This window comes from Balearica regulorum, chromosome 15 (genome assembly GCF_011004875.1).
Source record: "Balearica regulorum gibbericeps isolate bBalReg1 chromosome 15, bBalReg1.pri, whole genome shotgun sequence".
Taxonomy (NCBI): domain Eukaryota; kingdom Metazoa; phylum Chordata; class Aves; order Gruiformes; family Gruidae; genus Balearica; species Balearica regulorum.
This window is the reverse complement of record NC_046198.1, coordinates 1,447,842-1,467,496: the sequence shown is the minus strand read 5'-3', so window position 1 is coordinate 1,467,496 and position 19,655 is coordinate 1,447,842. Positions and strand designations below refer to the sequence as shown.

At 59.9% G+C, this 19,655-nt stretch overlaps 1 protein-coding gene across 11 annotated transcripts in view; it reads left to right on the top strand.

Annotated features, from left to right (window-relative positions):
- The window catches only part of CAPN15 (calpain 15), a 61,366-nt gene extending 42,325 nt beyond the window's left edge, over nt 1-19,041 (top strand). For 9 of the 11 annotated variants that reach the window (XM_075767255.1, XM_075767262.1, XM_075767256.1 and 6 more), the window contains 11 exons: nt 3,175-4,672; nt 9,501-9,709; nt 9,960-10,143; nt 12,897-13,120; nt 14,136-14,261; nt 14,904-15,056; nt 15,280-15,441; nt 15,751-15,980; nt 16,192-16,352; nt 16,669-16,848; nt 17,039-19,041. In XM_075767255.1, coding sequence (XP_075623370.1) covers nt 3,175-4,672; nt 9,501-9,709; nt 9,960-10,143; nt 12,897-13,120; nt 14,136-14,261; nt 14,904-15,056; nt 15,280-15,441; nt 15,751-15,980; nt 16,192-16,352; nt 16,669-16,848; nt 17,039-17,074 — 3,163 coding nt within the window. In that variant the 3' untranslated portion in view covers nt 17,075-19,041. Of the gene's footprint in view, nt 1-3,174; nt 4,673-9,500; nt 9,710-9,959; nt 10,144-12,896; nt 13,121-14,135; nt 14,262-14,903; nt 15,057-15,279; nt 15,442-15,750; nt 15,981-16,191; nt 16,353-16,668; nt 16,856-17,028 lie in introns of all 11 variants that reach the window. The other 2 variants (XM_075767265.1, XM_075767259.1) reach the window with 2 other exon arrangements.
- Nucleotides 19,042-19,655: the final 614 nt, after the last annotated feature.

Sequence of the window (19,655 nt, the reverse complement as noted above, 5' to 3'; positions counted from 1 at the left end):
TGACCCTGCTACTGCAAGAGGAGCTACAGACCTTTGAGGGAAGAGCCGATGGCCTTTCTGGGAGGCTTTTTGGTTTTCCTGAGAGCTGGTAGTGGAGAAAGTGAAGCAGATGGAAATCCCCGCCGTGGGCAGGGTGGTGTCCCCGGAACAGACAGTGTTGGGAGCCGACTCCTGCAGTGTGGTGGAGAGGAGGGGACCGGGAGGGGGACAGCATGGCCGGGAAGCCATCGCAGTTCCCCAAGGCCAGTGTCAGAGCTCGGGGGGGGAGCGCGTGGAGTGGCAGGGCAGAGCACCCCAGTGTCCTGGCTTCAGCCTCCCTTCCTGCTGCCTGGAGCTCGCATCTCCTGCCTGGCCAAGTGAAACCATGCTGCCTTCCCCAAGCCCACAGCTCGTCGCTGACACCACATCAAGCAGGTCTGGCGAAGCGGCGCGTCCCACTGTCCCCTCGTGTGATACTTCTGTCTTTTAGGTTGTCTTGGGTTTTCCCTCCTCCATATTGGTGTGGGAAGGGACAAGGTGATTTCTTTCCATGGTCCTGTGGTTGTGTGGCCTTGGCCTGCTTGCTAGGACGTGGGTGATGTGTGCAGCAGGAAAATTGGTGGCTGGAGGGTCCTGATCCACAGTGAGCAGTGTGGCATCTGCATTTAGGGGTGGATTTTTTGGAGTCAGTGCTCTCCCGCCCAGCGTACAGTGGGTAACAGTATGGGATGCTGCAGGAGGATGGACATGGATGGTGCAGGTTGCTGACAGCTATTGCTTGCCTTTTGCTGATGCCGGTGGTTTGATGAACCTCATCCAGTAAGACGAATGGATGTGACAGGATCACGGTGCCCTTCATGGCCCCGCTTGCTTCCCCACCTCTGCAGGAGCTGGGCACGCAGCTCCTTCCCTTCCTCTCTTTGAGGAATGATCTCCCTTCAGACAGCTCTGGGCATGGTGCTGCCACGGGGGGAGAGGACTGTACAGTGGCTCACAGCTGTAGGAGTTCAGGCAGGAAAATCAATGTTTATATTTCTCTTAGCTGGGAAAGATTCCTTAAATAACTCCAGTAAATAAATACCTTGTAAAGTTCAAACTATGAAGGCATGGTATATGAACCAGAATGAATTTTCAAGCGCTCTCTTGCAATAAAATGGATTTGTTGAGTTCAGGCTTTATTTGGAGAAATGTTTGATTTAAGAAGGGAGTTGAAGGTTGTATCTGATCTGTTTGTGAGGGGGAGCTGCTCTTCCAATGGCTGTGGAGCACGGTCTGGAAATGTGGTTGGATTGCTGCTGCTGCGGCTGGAGTATTCCCAGGAGGGTTTCTTGTGTAGCCAGCCAAACGGAGGGTCACTCTCCTCCTCCCCAGGGTAGTTTTTGCTGCATCCTCTGTCCCCTCAAGACCCCGCTGCTGCAATGCAGTCTGCTCAGCCGCCTTGGGAAGCTGGTTGTGCAGGTGCTGCTGCTTGGGATGCTGGAGACCAGCCAGGACCCGCTTCCCTCCGCAGACTGCACCAGCATCTCATAGCTTTCTGCGCTTGCCCTCTGTGGCATAAAACGTTGTCTTTCCCTTCTGTGTTCCAGCCAGCGTTGTGGTTGAACCTGGTCCTTGAAGGGTCGCTAGAGAGGGAACCCACCGGAGTGCAACCCCCATGATTTAGGCTGCTGGTTCCTTGCTCTGGGACAGCCTGAATTTGCTGTTCCCAGGAAGAACTTGAGGGCACGGGGTGGACTCAGAGGCTTCTCCTGCAGGGCTGGCCCTGGCCGGGGACTCAGGCAAGCAGCGCAGGGTGCAAGGCGTTGGAAGGGGACAAGCTCAGCTGGAGAGGGGCGCAGGTGGCCTGGAGCTTGGGTTCAAGATTGGGGCTTTAGAGTTGGTTGCGTTATCTGGGAGCAGGAGTGCATGGACGGAGGGCTCTGGACTCATGCTGCACGTTTACCTGAAGGAGATCTGTTTTGCCCTTGTGCAAAGGAGGAGGAAGCAAAAAGCTCTGTTTCAGCCCCACCTTTGCTTGAAGCTGTAGGAAACAACCCTGAGCAGGGAACAAAGGGCACCATGCAGGGCTGGGATTCATTCTGCTGTTTGTCAGCATGTGTGCAAGCGTGGGATCACCTTTCTGAAAGCACCAGGAGGGCTGCGATGAGGGAGAGCTGCTCCCTGCAAGCCCAGAGGTTGCCATGGCCTGTGGAGCTGGTGCTGCTGCTGCGCTTTGCTTTCTGAAAATTGAACCTGCCTAGAAAACATTACTGCAATTTTCTGCCCTGGAGTAAGGTGGCTCTGGCGTGGGCTGGACCCGTTCTCCCATCAGGGTTTCAGGCATTCCCAGGCAACTCTGGAGGCTGAAACCAAGGACTGGTGCTGACGGCAGGGCTCTGTGGCCTCTCCGCTTCCCAGGTAAGCGGGGCAGAAGCTGGAGCTGAGACACGGTGCCCCCCAAAGCCTGCTGATTGGAAATGCCTTGCCTCCGCCAGAGGTTGGGGAGAGTCAGGAGCTGCTGCTGAGCTCAGATCCTGCCGGTGAGCTGTCCCGGCACCGGCTTGCCACGACCCGCCTCGGCTCTGGCACAGAGCTACTGCATGCAGGCTGGCCTGGCCAGGCTTCTGGCCCCAGAGCCTAGAGCCAGGTAAAAGCACCACCGTACACCACAACATGCTGTTCTTTGCTCGGTGGCATCTGGTGTGAGATAACACAGTTATCCCAGTCTGGATAACTGGTATGCCCATGGTGGTGAGCCAAAAGGAGAGGAGAGAGACAGGAACAGAAGGTGAAACAGAGGTGGTCTGGAGTGATGCAGAAGGAGGACCCTGGGAACAGCAAGAAGGCAGAGCAGAGTGTCACCTCCTCCAGAGAGTTACAGACAAGCTGCAGGCATATAAAATGGTTGAGGTTGGGTGCAGAGGTGGCGTGCTTGCTCGCCAGGGCGCATCCCCGCCATGAGAGCAGGGTCGGTGGGGTTGCAGGGCTGTTTCTTGTGCTCTTCCTGAAGTGTTTTGGGTGGAAGCCAGTGCATTGCTGTGCACTTGGAGAAATCAGTTGTCGGTGCCAGAGGAACAAGTGCCTGGAGAGCACTGCCTGGATTGCCAGTTGTTCTCTTCTGGGAAGCAAGGTCCTGACCGTGCCAGCCCAGGAAACACATGGTGCCCCCATGTACTGGGTGGCCCTGGCCTCACGCTGTCTTCTGCTTTCTTCCAGCCACTCCCACTCTCCTGGCTCCATGGCTGCCGTCCGCGAGTGGTCCTGCACTCGCTGCACCTTTCTGAACCCCGTCGGCCAGCGGCAGTGCTCCATATGCGAAGCTCCCCGCCAGAAGCCTGACCTCAACCACATCCTGCGGCTCAGCGTGGAGGAACAGAAATGGGCTTGTGCCCGCTGCACCTTCAGGAACTTTCTGGGCAAGGAAGCCTGCGAGGTATGTGGCTTTACCCCGGAGCCAGGGCCCAGCGGCTCGCCCTTGCCCGTCATCAACGGCATCTTGCCCAAACCCGCCGTGCTCGTGGAGCCCAAGGGCACGTCTAAGGAGGAGTCTGCCAAAGCAGAAAGCAGCAGCGAGGACTCGGAGGGGAAAAGCCCCGATGAAGCCGATCTGGAGAGTGGCTGGGCTTGTCAGCGCTGTACACTGCACAACACGCCAGTGGCCAATTCCTGCTCTGCCTGTGGTGGCCCACGCAAGCTCTCCCTGCCCAAGATCCCTCCAGAGGCGCTGGTCGTCCCTGAAGTCATCACCCCTGCCGGATTTCACATGGCCCCCTCTACCCCGCAGCCTTTAGTCTCTGCAGAGATCTCCGATGGTGATGCCGTGGCCACGCAGGGTCCAGTGGCTATGGAACAAGAGGCCCAGAAGATACCAGCCTTCAGTCCCTTCTCCCCGGGGCTCCAGAACAACCCTGTGCCCCGAAGCCGCCGGGAGGTGCCCCCCCAGCTGCAGATGCCAGGCCCTGAAGCCTCCCAGCCCGTGGCTCAGAGCTCAGCGGGGCAGAAGGGCTCTCCGCAGGGTCAGGCCAGGGCTGCCCCAGCTGCCCGCTTCCAGGAGCTGCTGTCCAACAAGCGGCTGAGCGTGCTGGAGGAGGAGATGGAGGTCAGTCCCTCCCACTGGAAGTGCAGCTCCTGCTCCCTGCTTAATTCCGCCGGGGCCAGCAAATGCGAGGCTTGCAATGCCCAGAAAGGCAGTGACACCATCAATCTGGTGGGCGACTCGGTGAGATTCACCCCCTGCAGCCCCTCCAGCCCTGACTTCACCACCTGGTCCTGTTCCAAGTGCACCCTCAAGAACCCCACCCTGGCCCAAAAATGCAAAGCCTGCGGCTCCTCCAAGCTGCACGGCTTCCAGGAGCACGGGACGCAGGGTGAGCCGTCCTCCCGCTGCCCCGACTGCGGGGCTTGCGACAAGGGCAGCTGCTCCTCCTGCGGCAGCAGGGCTCCGTCTGCCCGCAAGGTTGCCCGTCTCTTCCCGTCCCAGCTGCCCACCAGCCAGGAGAGACCAGGCCAGTGGGCTTGTCCCGCTTGCACCCTGCTCAACGAGCTCAAGGCCAAGCACTGCGTGGCCTGCCATACCCCGCAGCAGTACGTGGCCCAGCGCAAGGGCCTCAAGCCCCTGAAGAGACGGGAGAGCATGCACGTGGAGAAGAGGCGGCAGACGGACGAGGGAGAGGCCAAAGCCCTGTGGGAAAACATCGTGACCTTCTGCCGGGAGGTGAGTGCTTGCTGAACTAGTCTTGCTCCTGGTTTCACTTGGAAGTGGGTGCAGGAAATCTGGGGACGCAGCAGACAGAGGCTCAGAGCACCGGCAGGGGTGCAGGCAGAGGAACTGCTGCCACTGCCAGCCACTGCAAGCGTCCAAGAACCGTGAGCTGGGTCTTGGCGTTTTGGTTTTGGTGTTTGTGAATGCACAGCTGCAGCTGCAAATGGCTCGCCCCTGTTTTGGGAAGGGCAGCTGAGGTTTAGCTGTACCCTGGCTCCAAGTGAGTGTCTCAGGAGTGCACACGAGTGTCCTGCCCTCCCACTGTGAAGTATCTGGCTTGATCTGTTGGGTTTCAGTCTCAAACACCACTCTCATGACCCCATTTTATTTCCCTGAGTGGCATAAGATGCACCTGTGAATGCTGCTCTTTTTCTGCCTTCCTGCTGGGGGGGAAGCCTCCAGCTCTTCTGGACCAGATGGAAAGGGAGTTGCAGTCCCATTTTGATGTACAGACAAGGCTTTTTCTGCCTGGTCCGAGGAGCACGTCCATGCCGGTGCCTCCGCTGCACAGATTGGGGACCACAGAGGTGTTTGGCTCTGGAGGGAAGCTGTTGAGAATCATCCTGGTTTGGGGTTGTGGTTTTTTTAATTATTACATGTCCACCTAACAGACGTGGGTGTCTCTAGCAGAGAGACCCTGATTCTGCTTATCCCCCTCTTTTAAGCAAGTGAACAGCCTCTTTTGTAGGCAGGGAACATCTGTTACATCCAGTGGAATCAGGCCTGAAGGATGAATTATGAGAGGTGGCCAAGTCGAATTAGCAGCTTGCCGCTGCCAAGAAGGGGAGGCTGCCTTGCCCCATCCAGCACAGCTCTTGGTCAGAGCCTTGGCTGAGCTCATTCAGCTCCCTAAGCCGGCAGTAACGGGCTGTTAGATCAGCGTGGGCCATCTCCTGAAACTCCCCCCTAAAACTAAGTCACTGCTATGTTCTGACACTGTTTATGGTAAGTCAAGGGCTCTGCAGGTCCGAGGGAAGGACTGGCAGCGGTGGTGGGACAGTGCTGCTCCCATACTGGTGCTCGCTCTGCTCTCGGTGTGCCTGCAGCCTCCCGCCGATGCTCCTGTTTGGGCTGGCATGTAACGCAGCCTCCAAGCCTCCTTCTGTCCATGGTGTTTCACAGGCTGTTCAGTCTTCCCCTGGAGAACAGTGTCAGGCTGGCCAAGTTCTCCTCCGCCTGTTGTCCCCGAGTTGCGTGGAGCAGCCCCTTGCTGCGCTGTTCCCTGCAGGGATTTCTGCTCAAGCTCCTGCTCCCTCCTCCACTCTTCCAGGGGTGCCTTTTCCAACCCTCCTCAGTGCATGGCCCCGCTTTTAGCTTTACCCCTTCTCTTCCATCTGGGAAGAGAGCAGAGCTGACTTCTTCACCTCACTGCCTCTGCACAGGGCATCTGTGTCCCTGTCTTGTCCTGTCCCCTGTCTTGCTTATCCCGCTGTCTCACGCTTCTTCTCTCCTCTGATTAACCATCCTTCTTCCTTTCTGAATAACAACACGCATCAGCATGTTCGCCAGGGCTAGAAAGACAACCCAGGATTCTTGCTGTCGTGCTCTGGTGTCTCTGCCTGCAGAGCCTTTCCGTGTGCTGGGGGAGGCCCCGTCTCTGTTCTCCTCCTCCTCCACCCGTCAGACAGCTCACGGTGGGCAGCCAGGCTGTGCAGGGCAGGGCAGCAGCCTGCCTCGGCCCCTGCGGACCCAGGGAGGTGGCAGCAGAGAACGTCACGTCTGGTTCAGAACGGCCTGAAGAGGGTTGTTGGCAGAGCAGGAGGAATGAAGGAGGTCCGATGCCTGGATTTATCCCCTCGCAGGAGAAATAAGCACAGCTCCTTGTCTGGCATCATCTGTGAGCGGGCTCAGCGCTGCCCAGGCATGAGAGGAGGTGCCTGCTCCACTCCCCACTGCTCTGACCCTGCCCCTGCAGCCCTCATGCCTCTCTTTCCCTCCATCTCACAGGAATATTGGTAGTGACAGCTTCTATAATAATAATAAATAACAACAACAACAATAACACCAATAATAATGATAAAAGAATATACAAAACAAGTGATGCACAGCACAATTGCTCACCACCCACAGACCACCGATGCCCAGCTAGTTCCCGAGCCACGGTCTAAGCCCCTGGCCAGCTTCCCCCCAGTTATATACTGAGCATGATGTCATATGGTATGGAATATCCCTTTGGCACATTGGGGTCAGCTCTCCTGGCTGTGTCCCCTCCCAGCTCCTTGTGTAGCCCCAGCCTCCTCGCTGGTGGGATGGTGTGAAAAGCCTTGGTATAAACATCATCCAGCAACAAACAAAATGTGTTATCAACATTATTCTCACCCTAAATCCAAAATGTAGCACTATCCCCACTACTAGGAAGAAAATTAACTCTGTCCCAGCTGAAACCGGGACAAGCATCTAGAAATATATAAAGGGAGACACCACGGTATCAAGGTAATTAGCTTGTTAGGCAGGCTTTCCTGACGCTGCTGGGGAATTGCACTGCTACGGCTCTTGCATTGCCTCCACCATCAGCGTTGGCAGATGGATGAGCTCCGTGGGCTTGCCTGGACCTGCAGGCAGGTTTGGGCTGGAGCAGGCCACTTCTGACACCGTACCCCAGTGCTGGTCTCCTTGGGAGCGAGAGGAAAGGGGTGCTCCACGTAGGGACTGGTTGCTAATCACATAGCTCGTTATTTCCGTGGCTTTTGCAGAACTTCGCAGGGCTGCGAGGATGATGAGGGGCCTCTGGTGTGAGGAAAGGCTGAGAGAGCTGGGGCTGGTTGGCCTGGAGAAGAGAAGACTGAGAGGGGATCTGATCAACACTTATCAATATCTAAAGGGTGGGTGTCTAGAGGAAGGGGCCAGACTCTTCTCAGTGGTGCCCAGTGACGGGACGAGGGGCAATGGGCACAAACTGGAACAGAGGAACTTCCATCTGAACATGAGGAAAAACTTCTTCCCTCTGAGGGTGACCGAGCGCTGGGACAGGCTGCCCAGAGAGGTTGTGGAGTCTCCTTCTCTGGAGAGATTCCAAACCCGCCTGGGCACCATCCTGTGCAACCTGCTCTGGGTGATCCTGCTCTGGCAGGGGGTTGGACGAGATGATCTCCAGAGGTCCCTGCCAGCCCCCACCAGCCTGGGATTCTGTGAATCTGTGAACTGGGGTAAGCTGGCCCTGCAGGTCTCCTCCATGGGACTCTGTCCTGTCTAGCCTGTGCTCACCAAGACAGGGCTTGGTGCCATTTGGAACTGAGTGGGGGAAATCTAGCGCTTAGGGAAGGCACTGAGGCTGAGTGCAGGCTGTTCAGTACAGAGCCCACGATGGGCTTAGGCTCCTGCTCCAGCTGGAGAGAGGACAGAGCCATTTTCAGATACCTGCCATCCTGCCCGATGTAGGTGCCCGTCCAGACTCCCGCAGTCGCGCTGAGCGCTGTCCTGGCCCAGGTGAGACCCCAGCCATGATACTGGGGAGGCTGAAGGCTGCTTCCGCCTCTGCTGCTTGGAAAAGCACTGCAGCGATTCCACGGGGGCACGAAACCTTGTGACACCCTACGGGCTCTGTCTCACAGACTGCTGCCTAGCTCTGTGTCTGCATGGCGGGTTCCTGGGGAGCCCCGGCTGCACCCCGAGAGGCGAGTGTGCGAGGCCGGGATGTGGCAGGATGAGGTTGCTGGCCAATACGGCAGAGGCAGCTGCTCGTCAGCTGCACCCACAAGTGTGGAGCAGACGCTCCCCTCGAGAAAGCCAGCAGGCTTTGAGACGTGGCCTTTTTGGCCCGTGCCGGTATTTGAACAGTGACATCTATTAGCTGAAACACCCTTCTGTAAACAAGGAGCTGGAAGTGCTAATTGAGGCACCACGTAGAAAGTGTTCACGTAGGATTGCAACAAAAAACGAAGGACAACTACTAGTTTGGTGTGCATAAAAGCTAATTTAAATCGGAGATGGCTTTTGCTGAAAGAATTTAATTTCATTTAATTAACAATAACAAAGAAATCCCAGTTCTTATTTCACCCTGAATGAAACTGTCTGAAGAAGACATCTATCTCCCCTTGGCCAAGTTCTGTGCTTCCATCCTGCTAATACCTATGGGATTACCTGTCCTTCAGTCCATCGTATTTTATTTAATGTGAGCAGCTATTGCAGGTGGGCTCGGAGATGGGATACCCTGACTCTGGAATTGCTTGCCTGTTTGCGGTCGGGTGGACTCCAGTTGCGAAAGGTGCCCCTAACATCCTCCACGGCTGTGCCTCGGGGGTGGCACAGCGCTGCCAAGTCCAGCGTGTCCCCTCCGGAGCAGGGGCCAGCTCAGCCCTTAGCACAGAACTTGGGTCGAGGAGCGTTTGCTGGCCAGGTGGCTCCTCGCAGGCTCGCTGCTCATGTGCTTTGCCACTTAGAGAGGCAGCCAAGGTCCCCCACGGTCCAGCTTTTAGCACCAGCACAAAGTGCGAGGCGGTCCCTGCCCGGGGAGGTTCCTCTGAAACAGAAAAAGGCAGATTTGAGTCACAGTCCTGAGTCTGGGGCCTGGAGAGGTGAGCCGGCTCCTGGCAGGGCTGAATGCTGGACCTGATGCACAAATTGCATCCGTGCCGTCGCCAGCAGACAGCCGGTCCCAGGCCTGCTCCCCAGCACAGCATCGGAAGGGGCTGCCCGGGCCAGGCAGGAGGGCTGGGGGCTCCGCTCTCACTCCTGGGGTGCAGCGGGAGGCTTTCCAGGCCAGCCCCGTCCCAGGAGGCCCCGGGGAGCTGCATGCTGCACAGCTGCACACTGATGCTCTCCTTGCCTTTCGCTCTCGCAGAACAAAGTCAATTTTGTAGATGACAGTTTCCACCCTGGGCCTAAGTCTGTGGGATTCCCGGAAGGCGACAGCGTGCAGCAGAGGGTGAAACAGTGGCTGCGACCCCACGAAATCAACTGTAGCATCTTCAAGGACCGATCGGTGAAGTGGTCGGTGTTTCGGACACCCAGGCCCTCGGACATCCTGCAGGGACTGCTGGGAAACTGCTGGTAAGGGGGAGCGAGCCGGGCTGACACCCTCCTGCCCCTTTCTCCTTTCCCCCTCCCCTTCCTCCAGCTCCGGATCAGACCCCTCAGCCCTACTCAAACCCATTTATACCCCCAGGCGTGTACCCCATCCTCTGCCTCACCCCTTACCAAGCGGCTGCGGACCGCAGTTCCCTGCGCCGCGCGGCTGGGCAGCTGCCTGCTGCCTGCCCATGCCTCGCTGAGACCGTCCCGCGTCCCGTCCCGCCGGCAGGTTCCTGAGCGCCCTGGCCGTGCTGGCCGAGCGGCCGGAGCTGGTGGAGAGGGTGATGATCACCAGGACGCTGTGCCCCGAGGGCGCCTACCAGGTGCGGCTGTGCAAGGACGGCACGTGGACCACGGTGCTGGTGGATGACATGCTGCCGTGTGATGAGTGCGGATACCTCCTCTTCTCGCAGGTCAGCGACCCTGGAGGGGGGAAAAGGGGTGCTGGGAGGGGGTGGGCAGCGCTCCAGGGGCAGGGGGAGGCTCATCCCCGGCTATCCCAGGAGGGGACTGACGGAGGCAGTGGGAAGAGGTACTGCTGTGGTTTGTGTAAGGTCCCTACTCTGGGCTGCGTGGGGTGTTTGCTGCTCAGGACCCTGCTTTTTGCTGCGCCCTCAAGACAGCTGAATTCGTTGAGGCCATAATATAAATCTATTTAGGCCCCTTTTGGCATTTTCTAGGCTGCGATGGAGAAGTTTCATTTGCAGTTGCTTTTCCCTCGCTCTTCCCTGCACCACAGCCACTTCCCTTGCAGGGGAAGGCATCCTTATTCTGCACAGCAAAAGGAAAATATTTTAACCTGCGTGTTCTGCACTGCGAGGGGCTGAGGGAAAGCAGGTTCCTTCCTCTGCGGGGAGGTCTGGCAGCTTGGCTTTGCCAGGGAGGGACTGTGGAGAGGGAGGGGATCGCCCAGCAAATCAGCCTGTTTCGAGCCAGTGCCTGGTTGCTCTGAGCACACTCGGGTGGCATCTGCTTGGATTAACTAAGGTCCCTCAGCCGCTTCGGAACGTCACTGTGCGTTCTGCCCTGCCCTGCCTGCCAGGCCCAGGGGCGCTTGCTGGGATCACGTCCATGAAGGAGACTGAGAACGTCTTCATTGAAACTCAGGCGGCAAAATCTGCCGAACAAAACAAAGTGCTGCTGTCAGGAGGAGACAGGGACCTGGGACCGTTGGGTTGGGCTTCGTTCTGCAAATCCCAATCCTCTGTTCTAAAGTAGACACAGCCCCAAACCGCATCGTGCGTAGATGTCAGAACAGGACTCTGGCTGGGGAAATGGGGCCCAAAGATGAGGTTTTGGGGAACTTTACTGTCGGTACACCTCGCAGAGTCCCCAGCCTGAGTGGACTCAGTAGCCTGTGCCCTCCACAACGTCGAGTCCTGGGGTACCTGCTAATTGCATCGGAGCTAACGGGCCTTGTGGGGCAGCAGTCTTGGCGCGGTTGGCAGCTCCGGCTCCTGAGCCCCGCTTAACCCTGGCTCTGGGCAGAGGGGCAGGGGTCCGGGCAGGGGCTTCGCGCCGTGCAGGCACAGGTACGGCACTGCCAGGCCAAGTGGGTGATCCCCCAGGGACACGGGGATGCTGAGTGGGACAAAATGATTGCCAGCGCTGCTGGGTGCCGGTCCTGTTAAGGAGAAACTTTGGAGAGGGGAAGAAGGAGTTGTCTGTGTCTACATTTTGCCTCACAGTAGACAGAGAGGATCCAGTCAGATACATTCTTTTCTGCGTAAGATTTGCCTGTCTTGTCTGGTTTGGTTTTCCCATCTGCCTTTCCTCTCTTAAAATTTCAAGTCTGCATATTTTTTTTTTGAAGATTGAAGGTTTTCACATGGGCTGGGCTTGCCTTGCCTTTGTTTCCAGAGGCGTCTGAATCGTGACGAGATTTTTCTGCTGAGCGCTTAGCTGCGTGAGCTGAATGTGGGGGCTAAAAAAGGAAAATGGAGAGTTCTAAAAAGGAAAACCAGGTTCTTATCAGAGCTCCCTGGCTGCAGCTCAGTCAGAAATAAAGAACATGGATTTTGTTGAGTGAGGGACTCAAAAACCCTTGTGAAAAGCACTTGTAAGCTTTCTTTATCCATCGGAAAGAAATCTTCACTGCCCTCCTTTCCTCTCCCAGCTCTTGGCTGCCACCTGTGAGTCGCACGCAGTCACAGTGCGCCAATGCTTTTCCCCTGCTGCCCTCCAAGCACCGGGTACCGAACCCGATTTGCTGGGCACCCAGAGGCCAGCAAATGTCTCCTGGCCTTCTGTCCTCGTACGCCTCCCTCTTTGCGTCCTCGCTGCAGGCAGGGGCTGGAGCAGAGGCGTCTCACCCCAGCCTGGATGTGCCCAGGAGTGAAGCACGGCTGGTGACTGTACGCTGCCACACCGAGGACCTGCAACGGTGGCTTGGACATAGCGGTGAAGGCTGCGCCCTGAGCCCGCGTTGCCGTGGCCGATGGAGGCTTTGCAAACCTCTGGGTGCATTAACGCAGCTTCTGCATTTCTCTCCGAATCTGCAATTAGCCTAGCGATGCCAAGAGCAATAGCCTGGCACCAGAGCAAAGCAGCTCTGGGGAGAGTTACCCTCCTTGCCACTGTCCATGTGCTGGAGCAGAGGACTTTGCCTGGGAGTTTTTGGAGCTTGTTCTTGAAAGAACATCTCTGTTCCACAAGTGAAATCTAATCGGTCCCATGGCTGTGTGGGCTGGTGGCCTCCTCCGCCAAAGGTGTGTTGGTTTTGGTTCACAACGGTGTGCGAGTGAAAGGCACCTGTTCCAGATGTGCTCGATATCCTATTCCGTTATTAAGCATTTTTAAATCCAGGTTGAAGCAGAAGGAGGGGACCGTTGGCTCACAAGGTGGACACCCCCCCCACCAGCCTGACTGCCCGGGCACCCCGGGGTGCAGCTCTGTCGGCAGCCGGGCCTCTTGGGCATTCACTCCAGGACGTTTTCCCTGGAATTAAACTGCAACCGAAACGCTGAGCAGGCAGGGAACAGGGTCACCCTTGGCCTCGTGCGGACAAGCTCCCGGTGGCTTGGCCTTCCTGCTCCTGCCTCTCGGCCTCCCATGGCAGCGGGAGGGCTGGCAGGGGCGGGTGAGCGGGGCTTTGCCTTGTCTGCGCGCGCTGCCTTTGTTTTCCCATCCAGGGCAGCTCGTGACGTGTTTCTCCCTCTTTCCACAGGCCCAGAGGAAGCAGCTGTGGGTCGCCCTCATTGAGAAGGCGCTGGCCAAGCTTCACGGTTCGTACTTTGCCCTCCAGGCGGGGCGTGCTATCGAAGGCCTGGCTACACTAACGGGTGCCCCCTGCGAGAGCCTGATGCTGCAGGTCAGCTCCACTAACCCTCGCGAGGAGCCCATTGACACTGACCTCATCTGGGCCAAAATGCTGAGTTCTAAGGAGGCTGGGTAAGACGAGGCAGGAGGGCGCCGTGGCAGAAGCATGGACGCTCGGAGAGGGGGGCGAGGGGGGCTGCTCTCGTTCGCAGAGGCTCAGAGGAGAGGGGCTAGTGCGTTACCTAGGGTGGGGTCCACCGCCCTTGGCACTCATCTGGAGCGTTGGTGGAGCTCCCCCTCTAAGCTCTAAGAAATTAGTTCCTCTTTGTTTAATTTTCATATTAAATTAAAATCCTGGTGAACTTCCCCGCGCACGTTTACCACTGCCTTGCGGGAGTTTTGAAGTGGCTGGCATTGAGCCCGCTTGCTTGGCTTTGAGGTTTTTTTGTGTTGTTAATTGTGTGACCCTGCACGTGTCTCCCACCCATACGTGGCATCTTTGCTGGCCATACCTGGGGCGTGACTATAGGCAGTCTATAGGAGACAAAGCAAAAGCAAGGACCTCTTGCTCATCGCTCCGGCGGGAGGGCAGTTAGGTTGGCTGAAGGCAGGGTTGCTCCTGCCAGCCTGAGGATGGGGCCACGTGGGAGGCCGGTACATCCCAGCACGTGGTGTCCCCCCGAGCCTGGCTGGTGGAGACCTCCCGCCCCGAATAGCCTGTCCTCACCCCTGCAGAATGGGCAGCTGCCTGCACAGTGGCTTTCCCTGTGGCTGAGCCCTGCCAGCCAACAGAGACAGGCAGGACCCCGGGGTCTGGCAGGAAACGGGTGAGGTTTGGGCAAAGCTCCGCTGCACGTGGACAGAGCTGTCGGCCCCGCAGGTGAGGGCACTGCTCGGAGAAGCTCGCCACGGAGCCTGGGCTCGAGTGTGCTTGCGAGCAGGTGGAGGGAGCTTGCTGCTGCCCAGGCAAAGCCCCAGCTGACGGGGCCGGGCACTGCTCCGGGGAGGTTTATGGTGTGATTGTAGAGAGGGGACATCCAGGAGCCTCCTGGGGGGGAAGCCTGTCCCGTGCCTCGAGTGGTAGGGACGAGCTTCCCCCCATGGCCGGCCTGGCAGGACACCAAGTGTTTTGTTGTCCCCCGTGCAGGTTCCTCATGGGCGCATCCTGTGGCGGAGGCAACATGAAAGTGGACGATGTGGCCTACGAGAGTATGGGTCTGCGTCCGCGGCACGCCTACTCCATCCTGGACGTGCGGGATGTCCAAGGCTTCAGGTGAATTCAGGGTGGAGGCTGGTGTGGTACAGCAGACGTTCCTGCCAACAGCCGGAGCACAAACCCTGCGGACAGATAACTGCGTGCGTGCTGGACGAGGCCTTGGGGACTCTGATGTGCCGTCATCATGGCCAGCAAGTGCTGTTTCTGCATCCCAGGGTGTCACATAAATGCTGTTGTCGTATAAAGTGTCCTTGCCTGGCACTGGCTCCACATCCAGGGTCGCTCTGCTCCAGGACGCCCCGTGGTGCAGAATGGTTCACCTGGTCTCACAAGACGCAGAGGATCGAGTTGAGCTCGTTCTGTATGAAGCTCCATTTTCAGCCACATCACACTCGGCAGCCGCTTCCCTGCTGAGCCCCTTCCCCGCAGCGCCTGGCTGGAGGCCCTTTGGGCAGGGAAGGGCAGAGGGAGCTGCAGCAGGTCCAGAGCTGCAGCATGTGGGCATCTGGGGCCATGGTGGGGGTGGTAAATTAGGTCTTGGATGCTGTGAGGGCTTTGAAATGCGGAGGCAGAAGTGACCTGGTGCCCTCTGCAGGGGGTTGGCTGGGTCTGCAGAGCTGGAAGAGCGTCTCAGAGGTGATCTTCCTCACGCTCGCCTTCCTCCTGGGCCTCTGACACTGGTTTTTCCCCTCCCCCCAGGTTACTGCGGCTCCGAAATCCCTGGGGCCGCTTCTCCTGGAACGGCAGCTGGTCCGACGAGTGGCCGCACTGGCCGGCTCCCTTGCGTCACGACCTGATGCCCCATGGCAGCAGCGAGGGCGTCTTCTGGATGGAGTACAGCGATTTCATTAAGTACGGTAGTGCCCAGGAGGCAGAGGTTGTGGGGTGGGAAGCCAGGCAGGGGACAGAAAATGGGACATGGGGGTCAAGATGGTGCAGGCAAGACGGGGCATCCCCGTGGGGGTGCTGGTGACCTGCCGGTGCCTGCCGCTCCCGGCTGCGTGAGCTGCAGCGTGGGGGCAGAGCAGCGCACCCACAGAGGACCCCGCCGGGGCTGAGCCCAGCTTCCCCACAGGTATTTTGACTCCGTGGATATCTGCAAGCTCCATTCGGACTGGCACGAGGTGCGCGTGCAGGGCATGTTCCCCAACAAGGCCAACGGGCCGGTGACGGTGACGTCGCTGACGGTGTTGGAGCGTGCCGCTCTGGAGTTTGCTCTCTTCCAGGAGGGCAGCAGGTGAGCCGGGCAGCACACGGGCAGTGACCCGGACCCAGGAGAAATCCCAGACCTGTCGCTCTCTCGCCCCATGGCACCCTGCGGGGTTGCAGAGCTCAGGGATGCCCGCCCCCCCCCGCCCCCAGCATTTCTCCGATTCTCAGGGCCTGCTCATGTTTTAGCTGAGACCCAAGCCCTGAGCGCACGCTGGTTCCTGGGGCAGGCGGAGGACTCTTCCCTCTGGATCTGCCATCCTGCCCATGGTCTCCACGTGCTCTGCGGGGCGGCTCTTTGGGTGACGTGTGACCCTTCTCCCCCATCCCTGCGCAGGCGGTCGGACACGGTGGACAGTCACTTGCTGGATCTGTGCATCATGGTTTTCCGGGCCACCTTCACCAGCGGGAACAAGCTGAGCCTGGGCCGGCTGATGGCTCACAGCAAACGAGCCGTCAAAAAGTTTGTCAACTGCGACGTCATGCTGGAGCCGGGCGAGTACGCCGTCGTGTGCTGTGCCTTCAACCACTGGAGCGCCGCCCTGGCAGGCCCCACCGCTGCCCAGGGTAAGGGGCTGGGCTGCCCTCCCCACGGCGGCGCTGGGGGAGACCCTGGGGAAGGGCAGAGGTGACAAAGCCCTTGGACATCACCGTGGGGACTTTGCTGGGGGTGGAGGTTACCTGCACGTGCAGCAACCCGGCAGCATTCCAGTCTGGGGGGGGCTGTGGGCTTGGTGACAGTCTCACTGATCCCCTCTTCCTCCGTGTGACTCCACAGCATCCAGTCCCACCAGCAGCCGCCCGGCCAGCGATTATTCCAGCTATATCCTGGCCATCTACAGCTCCCGCCTGGTGATGGTGGAGCAGGTGGAGGCGCAGCCCACCACGCTGGCGGACGCCATCATCCTGCTGACCGAGAACAAGGGCGAGCGCCACGAGGTGTGTGTGGGCGGCACGAGGCGGGGGCTGGCCTCCCCGTGGCTGCGATGGGGAGGGGGGGTGATGCCGCCGGTGGGAGCCTGGACCCTGCCCCTGCCGTGTCCTCAGTCTGGCAGGAGTCAGGCAGGACTGTGCCAGCCCTGGCTGCCCCCTAGCCCCCTCCTGCCCCACAGGTGCCCACCTGCTTTGCTCCCTGGGATACCCCAGCAGACGGGCAGCCCTTGGCCTGAGGTGGAAGATGTTGATTCAGGGGCTGAAATTTGGAGGCAGGGGTTGCCCGGAGGCTTCGCACCCCTGACCGTGCTGTTTGCCGCAGGGCCGTGAGGGGATGACCTGCTACTACTTGACGCACGGCTGGGCAGGGCTCATTGTGGTGGTGGAGAACCGGCACCCCAAGTCCTACCTGCACGTCCAGTGCGATTGCACCGACAGCTTCAACGTCGTCTCCACGCGCGGCAGCCTCAAAACGCAGGACAGCGTCCCCCCCCCTGCACAGGTCCGGGGTAGGCAGGGGTGGGTTGGCGGGGGGCTGCCCGGCGAGGGCAGGCAGGTGCTGGCAGGAGGCTTGGAGCAAGGCAGAGCCTGGGGCTGGCAGGGAGGTGCGGGCAGAGGGTGGGACGGGCAGGGGGTGGCATTGCTGGGGTGGAGGCAGCTGCCTGACCCTGAACCCGTCGCTCTCTTCACAGGCAGGTGTTGGTGATCCTCTCCCAGCTGGAGGGTAACGCCGGCTTCTCCATCACCCACCGCCTGGCTCACCGCAAAGCCACCCAGGCCTTCCTCAATGACTGGATGTCGACGAAGGGCACCCACAACCCGCTGCTCACGCCCGAGGTCGCCGGGCTCCACGGCCCCCGGCCTCTATGACGAAGCGCCTCCCCCTCCCCGCTCCGCTTCCCCGTTATTTTCACCGACCCTCTGGCCTGGGGTCGCCCCCCCCCGAGCTGTCGGCGCTGAGCCGTGGGGCAGAGCCGGAGCATCACACCCAGCACTTTGCCCTGCGCCGCGGGGCTGGGGCGAGCTCTCAGGGCCAGGACCAGCTCTGCCCGCCACCCCCCGCCCCGGCACCCCCCACGCACTTTACGAGGAGCGGCTGGGGGCACGGGGCCATCTCAGGATCCCACCTGCCCCGTACCCGTGCCCCGGGCACGCAGCGGCGGGCTGCGGGAGGGGGGGGCTGGAGGTTGCTGTCAAGGCCCTTCCCAGGCACCACGCTCAGGACTCTGCCCCCTCCCGCGGCGCCAGGGCCCTGGCGCTGCAACAAAAAAAAGAATATACCTCTGACGTCTGTCCGTCTGTGTGACCCTCCGTCTGTCCCCAGGCCCTTCCCACTGTCTTGTCCCCCCACATCGTCCGCTGCCGGGACCAACGTGGCACCGAGGTACCGTAGCCGGGCCGGGGGGGTGCCAAGGTTGCCCTGCTGTGCTGCTTGTGGTGGGGATCTGCTGCGGTGCCCGGACCCCCCATCCACCTCCCCCATCCCAGGTGCCGGGGCTGCCCCCCCGGGCCGTGCTGGGGAGGAGAGGGCACTGGGTTGTTTCAGAAAGCTGCAGCTGCTGGATTTCACCGCACCTCAGGGCGAAATGCAGAGGTGTCCTCTGCTGCCGTCCAGAGTGGGGAACAGGGCCACGGGGCATTGCTTGGGGGGCTGCGGCAGCGGGGGATCCCCCTCAACTCGTCACACAAGTGTTACTATGCAAAGGCGGCCGCTGAAAGCAGTGCCTGGAGAGAAGCCATGCGTGCGGAGCTGGGCTCAGCCCCCGGGCACTGCCCTGCGGGGGCCTCCCCCCGTCCGTGCCCCGTGGAGGTGAGGGGTGAAGGGAGCAGGTACAGACCCGGGGTTTGGGGAGCAGCTCCCCGTGGCTTTACCACATTGCCATGTGCCGTGGAGGCGGGGAGTGATTTTTGGGAGGGGGGGAAGCAGAGACCCCCCCATCCTCCAGAGGCCGGGTCCCGGGGAAGGTAGCGAGCACAAGCGAAGGCTTGCCGGAGCCTCGGGGTGCCGCTGGCCCCGGTGGGTGCTCTGTGGTGGGGGGTGACCCCCACGGTTTCAGGGCATTGTGGCTCTCTGGCTTGGCGCAGGCGAGCATGAGTGTGCGTGTGCGTGTGTTCATGTGTGTGTGTGTATGTTTTGGGGGTCCCCCGGGGTTACCCTCTCCTTCCCAGGCTGTACGGACCCGCAGCTCGGGGGGCGGGGGGACGGGGGGAGATGCTGGTCCCTGTTCTGGCAGGGACCGTGCTGGGGGGCAGCCTGCGCCCCAAACCCTGCACCGGCAGCCAGTGTGGGCAGGGGGATGCACGGGCTGTGGGTTTGCCCGGCCTGTCCCTCTGTCCCTCCTGCCCACCCCGGAGCCAGGGGGCAGGCAGGGGGGGTGGGCTGCCCTGGCACCCTCCCGGCCCCCGGCCGGGGCTGCTGAGCCAAGCTCTGTCCGTATTTTTGTTTGTTGATCTGTTTTCTCTCTTCCCTGCTCCTTCCTCCTCGGGATGATTTGTCCTTCACTTTTTCCCCCTCTCTGTCTTTCTGAGCTGTGAATATTTTTAACCCTGTAAATACTGTCCGGCTCTTAAGAAACATAGGATATTTTATCAATTGTAAATCAGAACAGTAATCCCTGTATGATACAAATTATCCATGGGTGGTTTTCAAACTCAGGTTCTGACGGACCAAATAAAGTTTTTGTTTTTTACTGAAGCTGCCTGGTTTCGCTGTGCTCGGCTGCGGCACCGCGGGGAGGGACGGCACTTGTCGATGAGGTTTTGGGGTCCAAGCAGAGAGTCTTGAAGCCATTTCCCTGGAGCGGTGGGATCCGCCGGTGCCCTGGAAGCAGAGCTGAGCCCAAAAACCAGAGGGAATTCGAGTTGCAGGTTTCTTCAGCTGTGCTTCGGGGCGCGGGGGAGCGGAAAGGGGTGAAAATAAAGCAAAATCCAGAAACTTGCATAAACCGAGCGGCAGCTGCCTTCTCCCGGGGCCGAGCAGGGCTGCGCTGTGGCCGGGAGAGGGCACCCGCTGCCCGCCCGCTGCCCGCCCGCTGCCCGCCCTGCCGGGGCAGGGGCTGCGGCTCCCCGGGAGCGGCCGGTGCCGGTGCCGGTGCCGGCGTGGGGCTCCCGGTCCCGGCCAGGGTCAGGCACCAGCCGGTGCTCTGGGCACCTCCTGCCTCAGTTTCCCCCATCCGCATCGCTCCGGGATGTCCGAGGGATGCGACGGTGCCAGGGCCGTGCCCGGTGCATCACCGGCACCGTGCCCAGGTTGGGGATGAAGGAGCGGCCTCTCCAGCCTCCTCACCACCCAGGGCAGCACCCACCCTC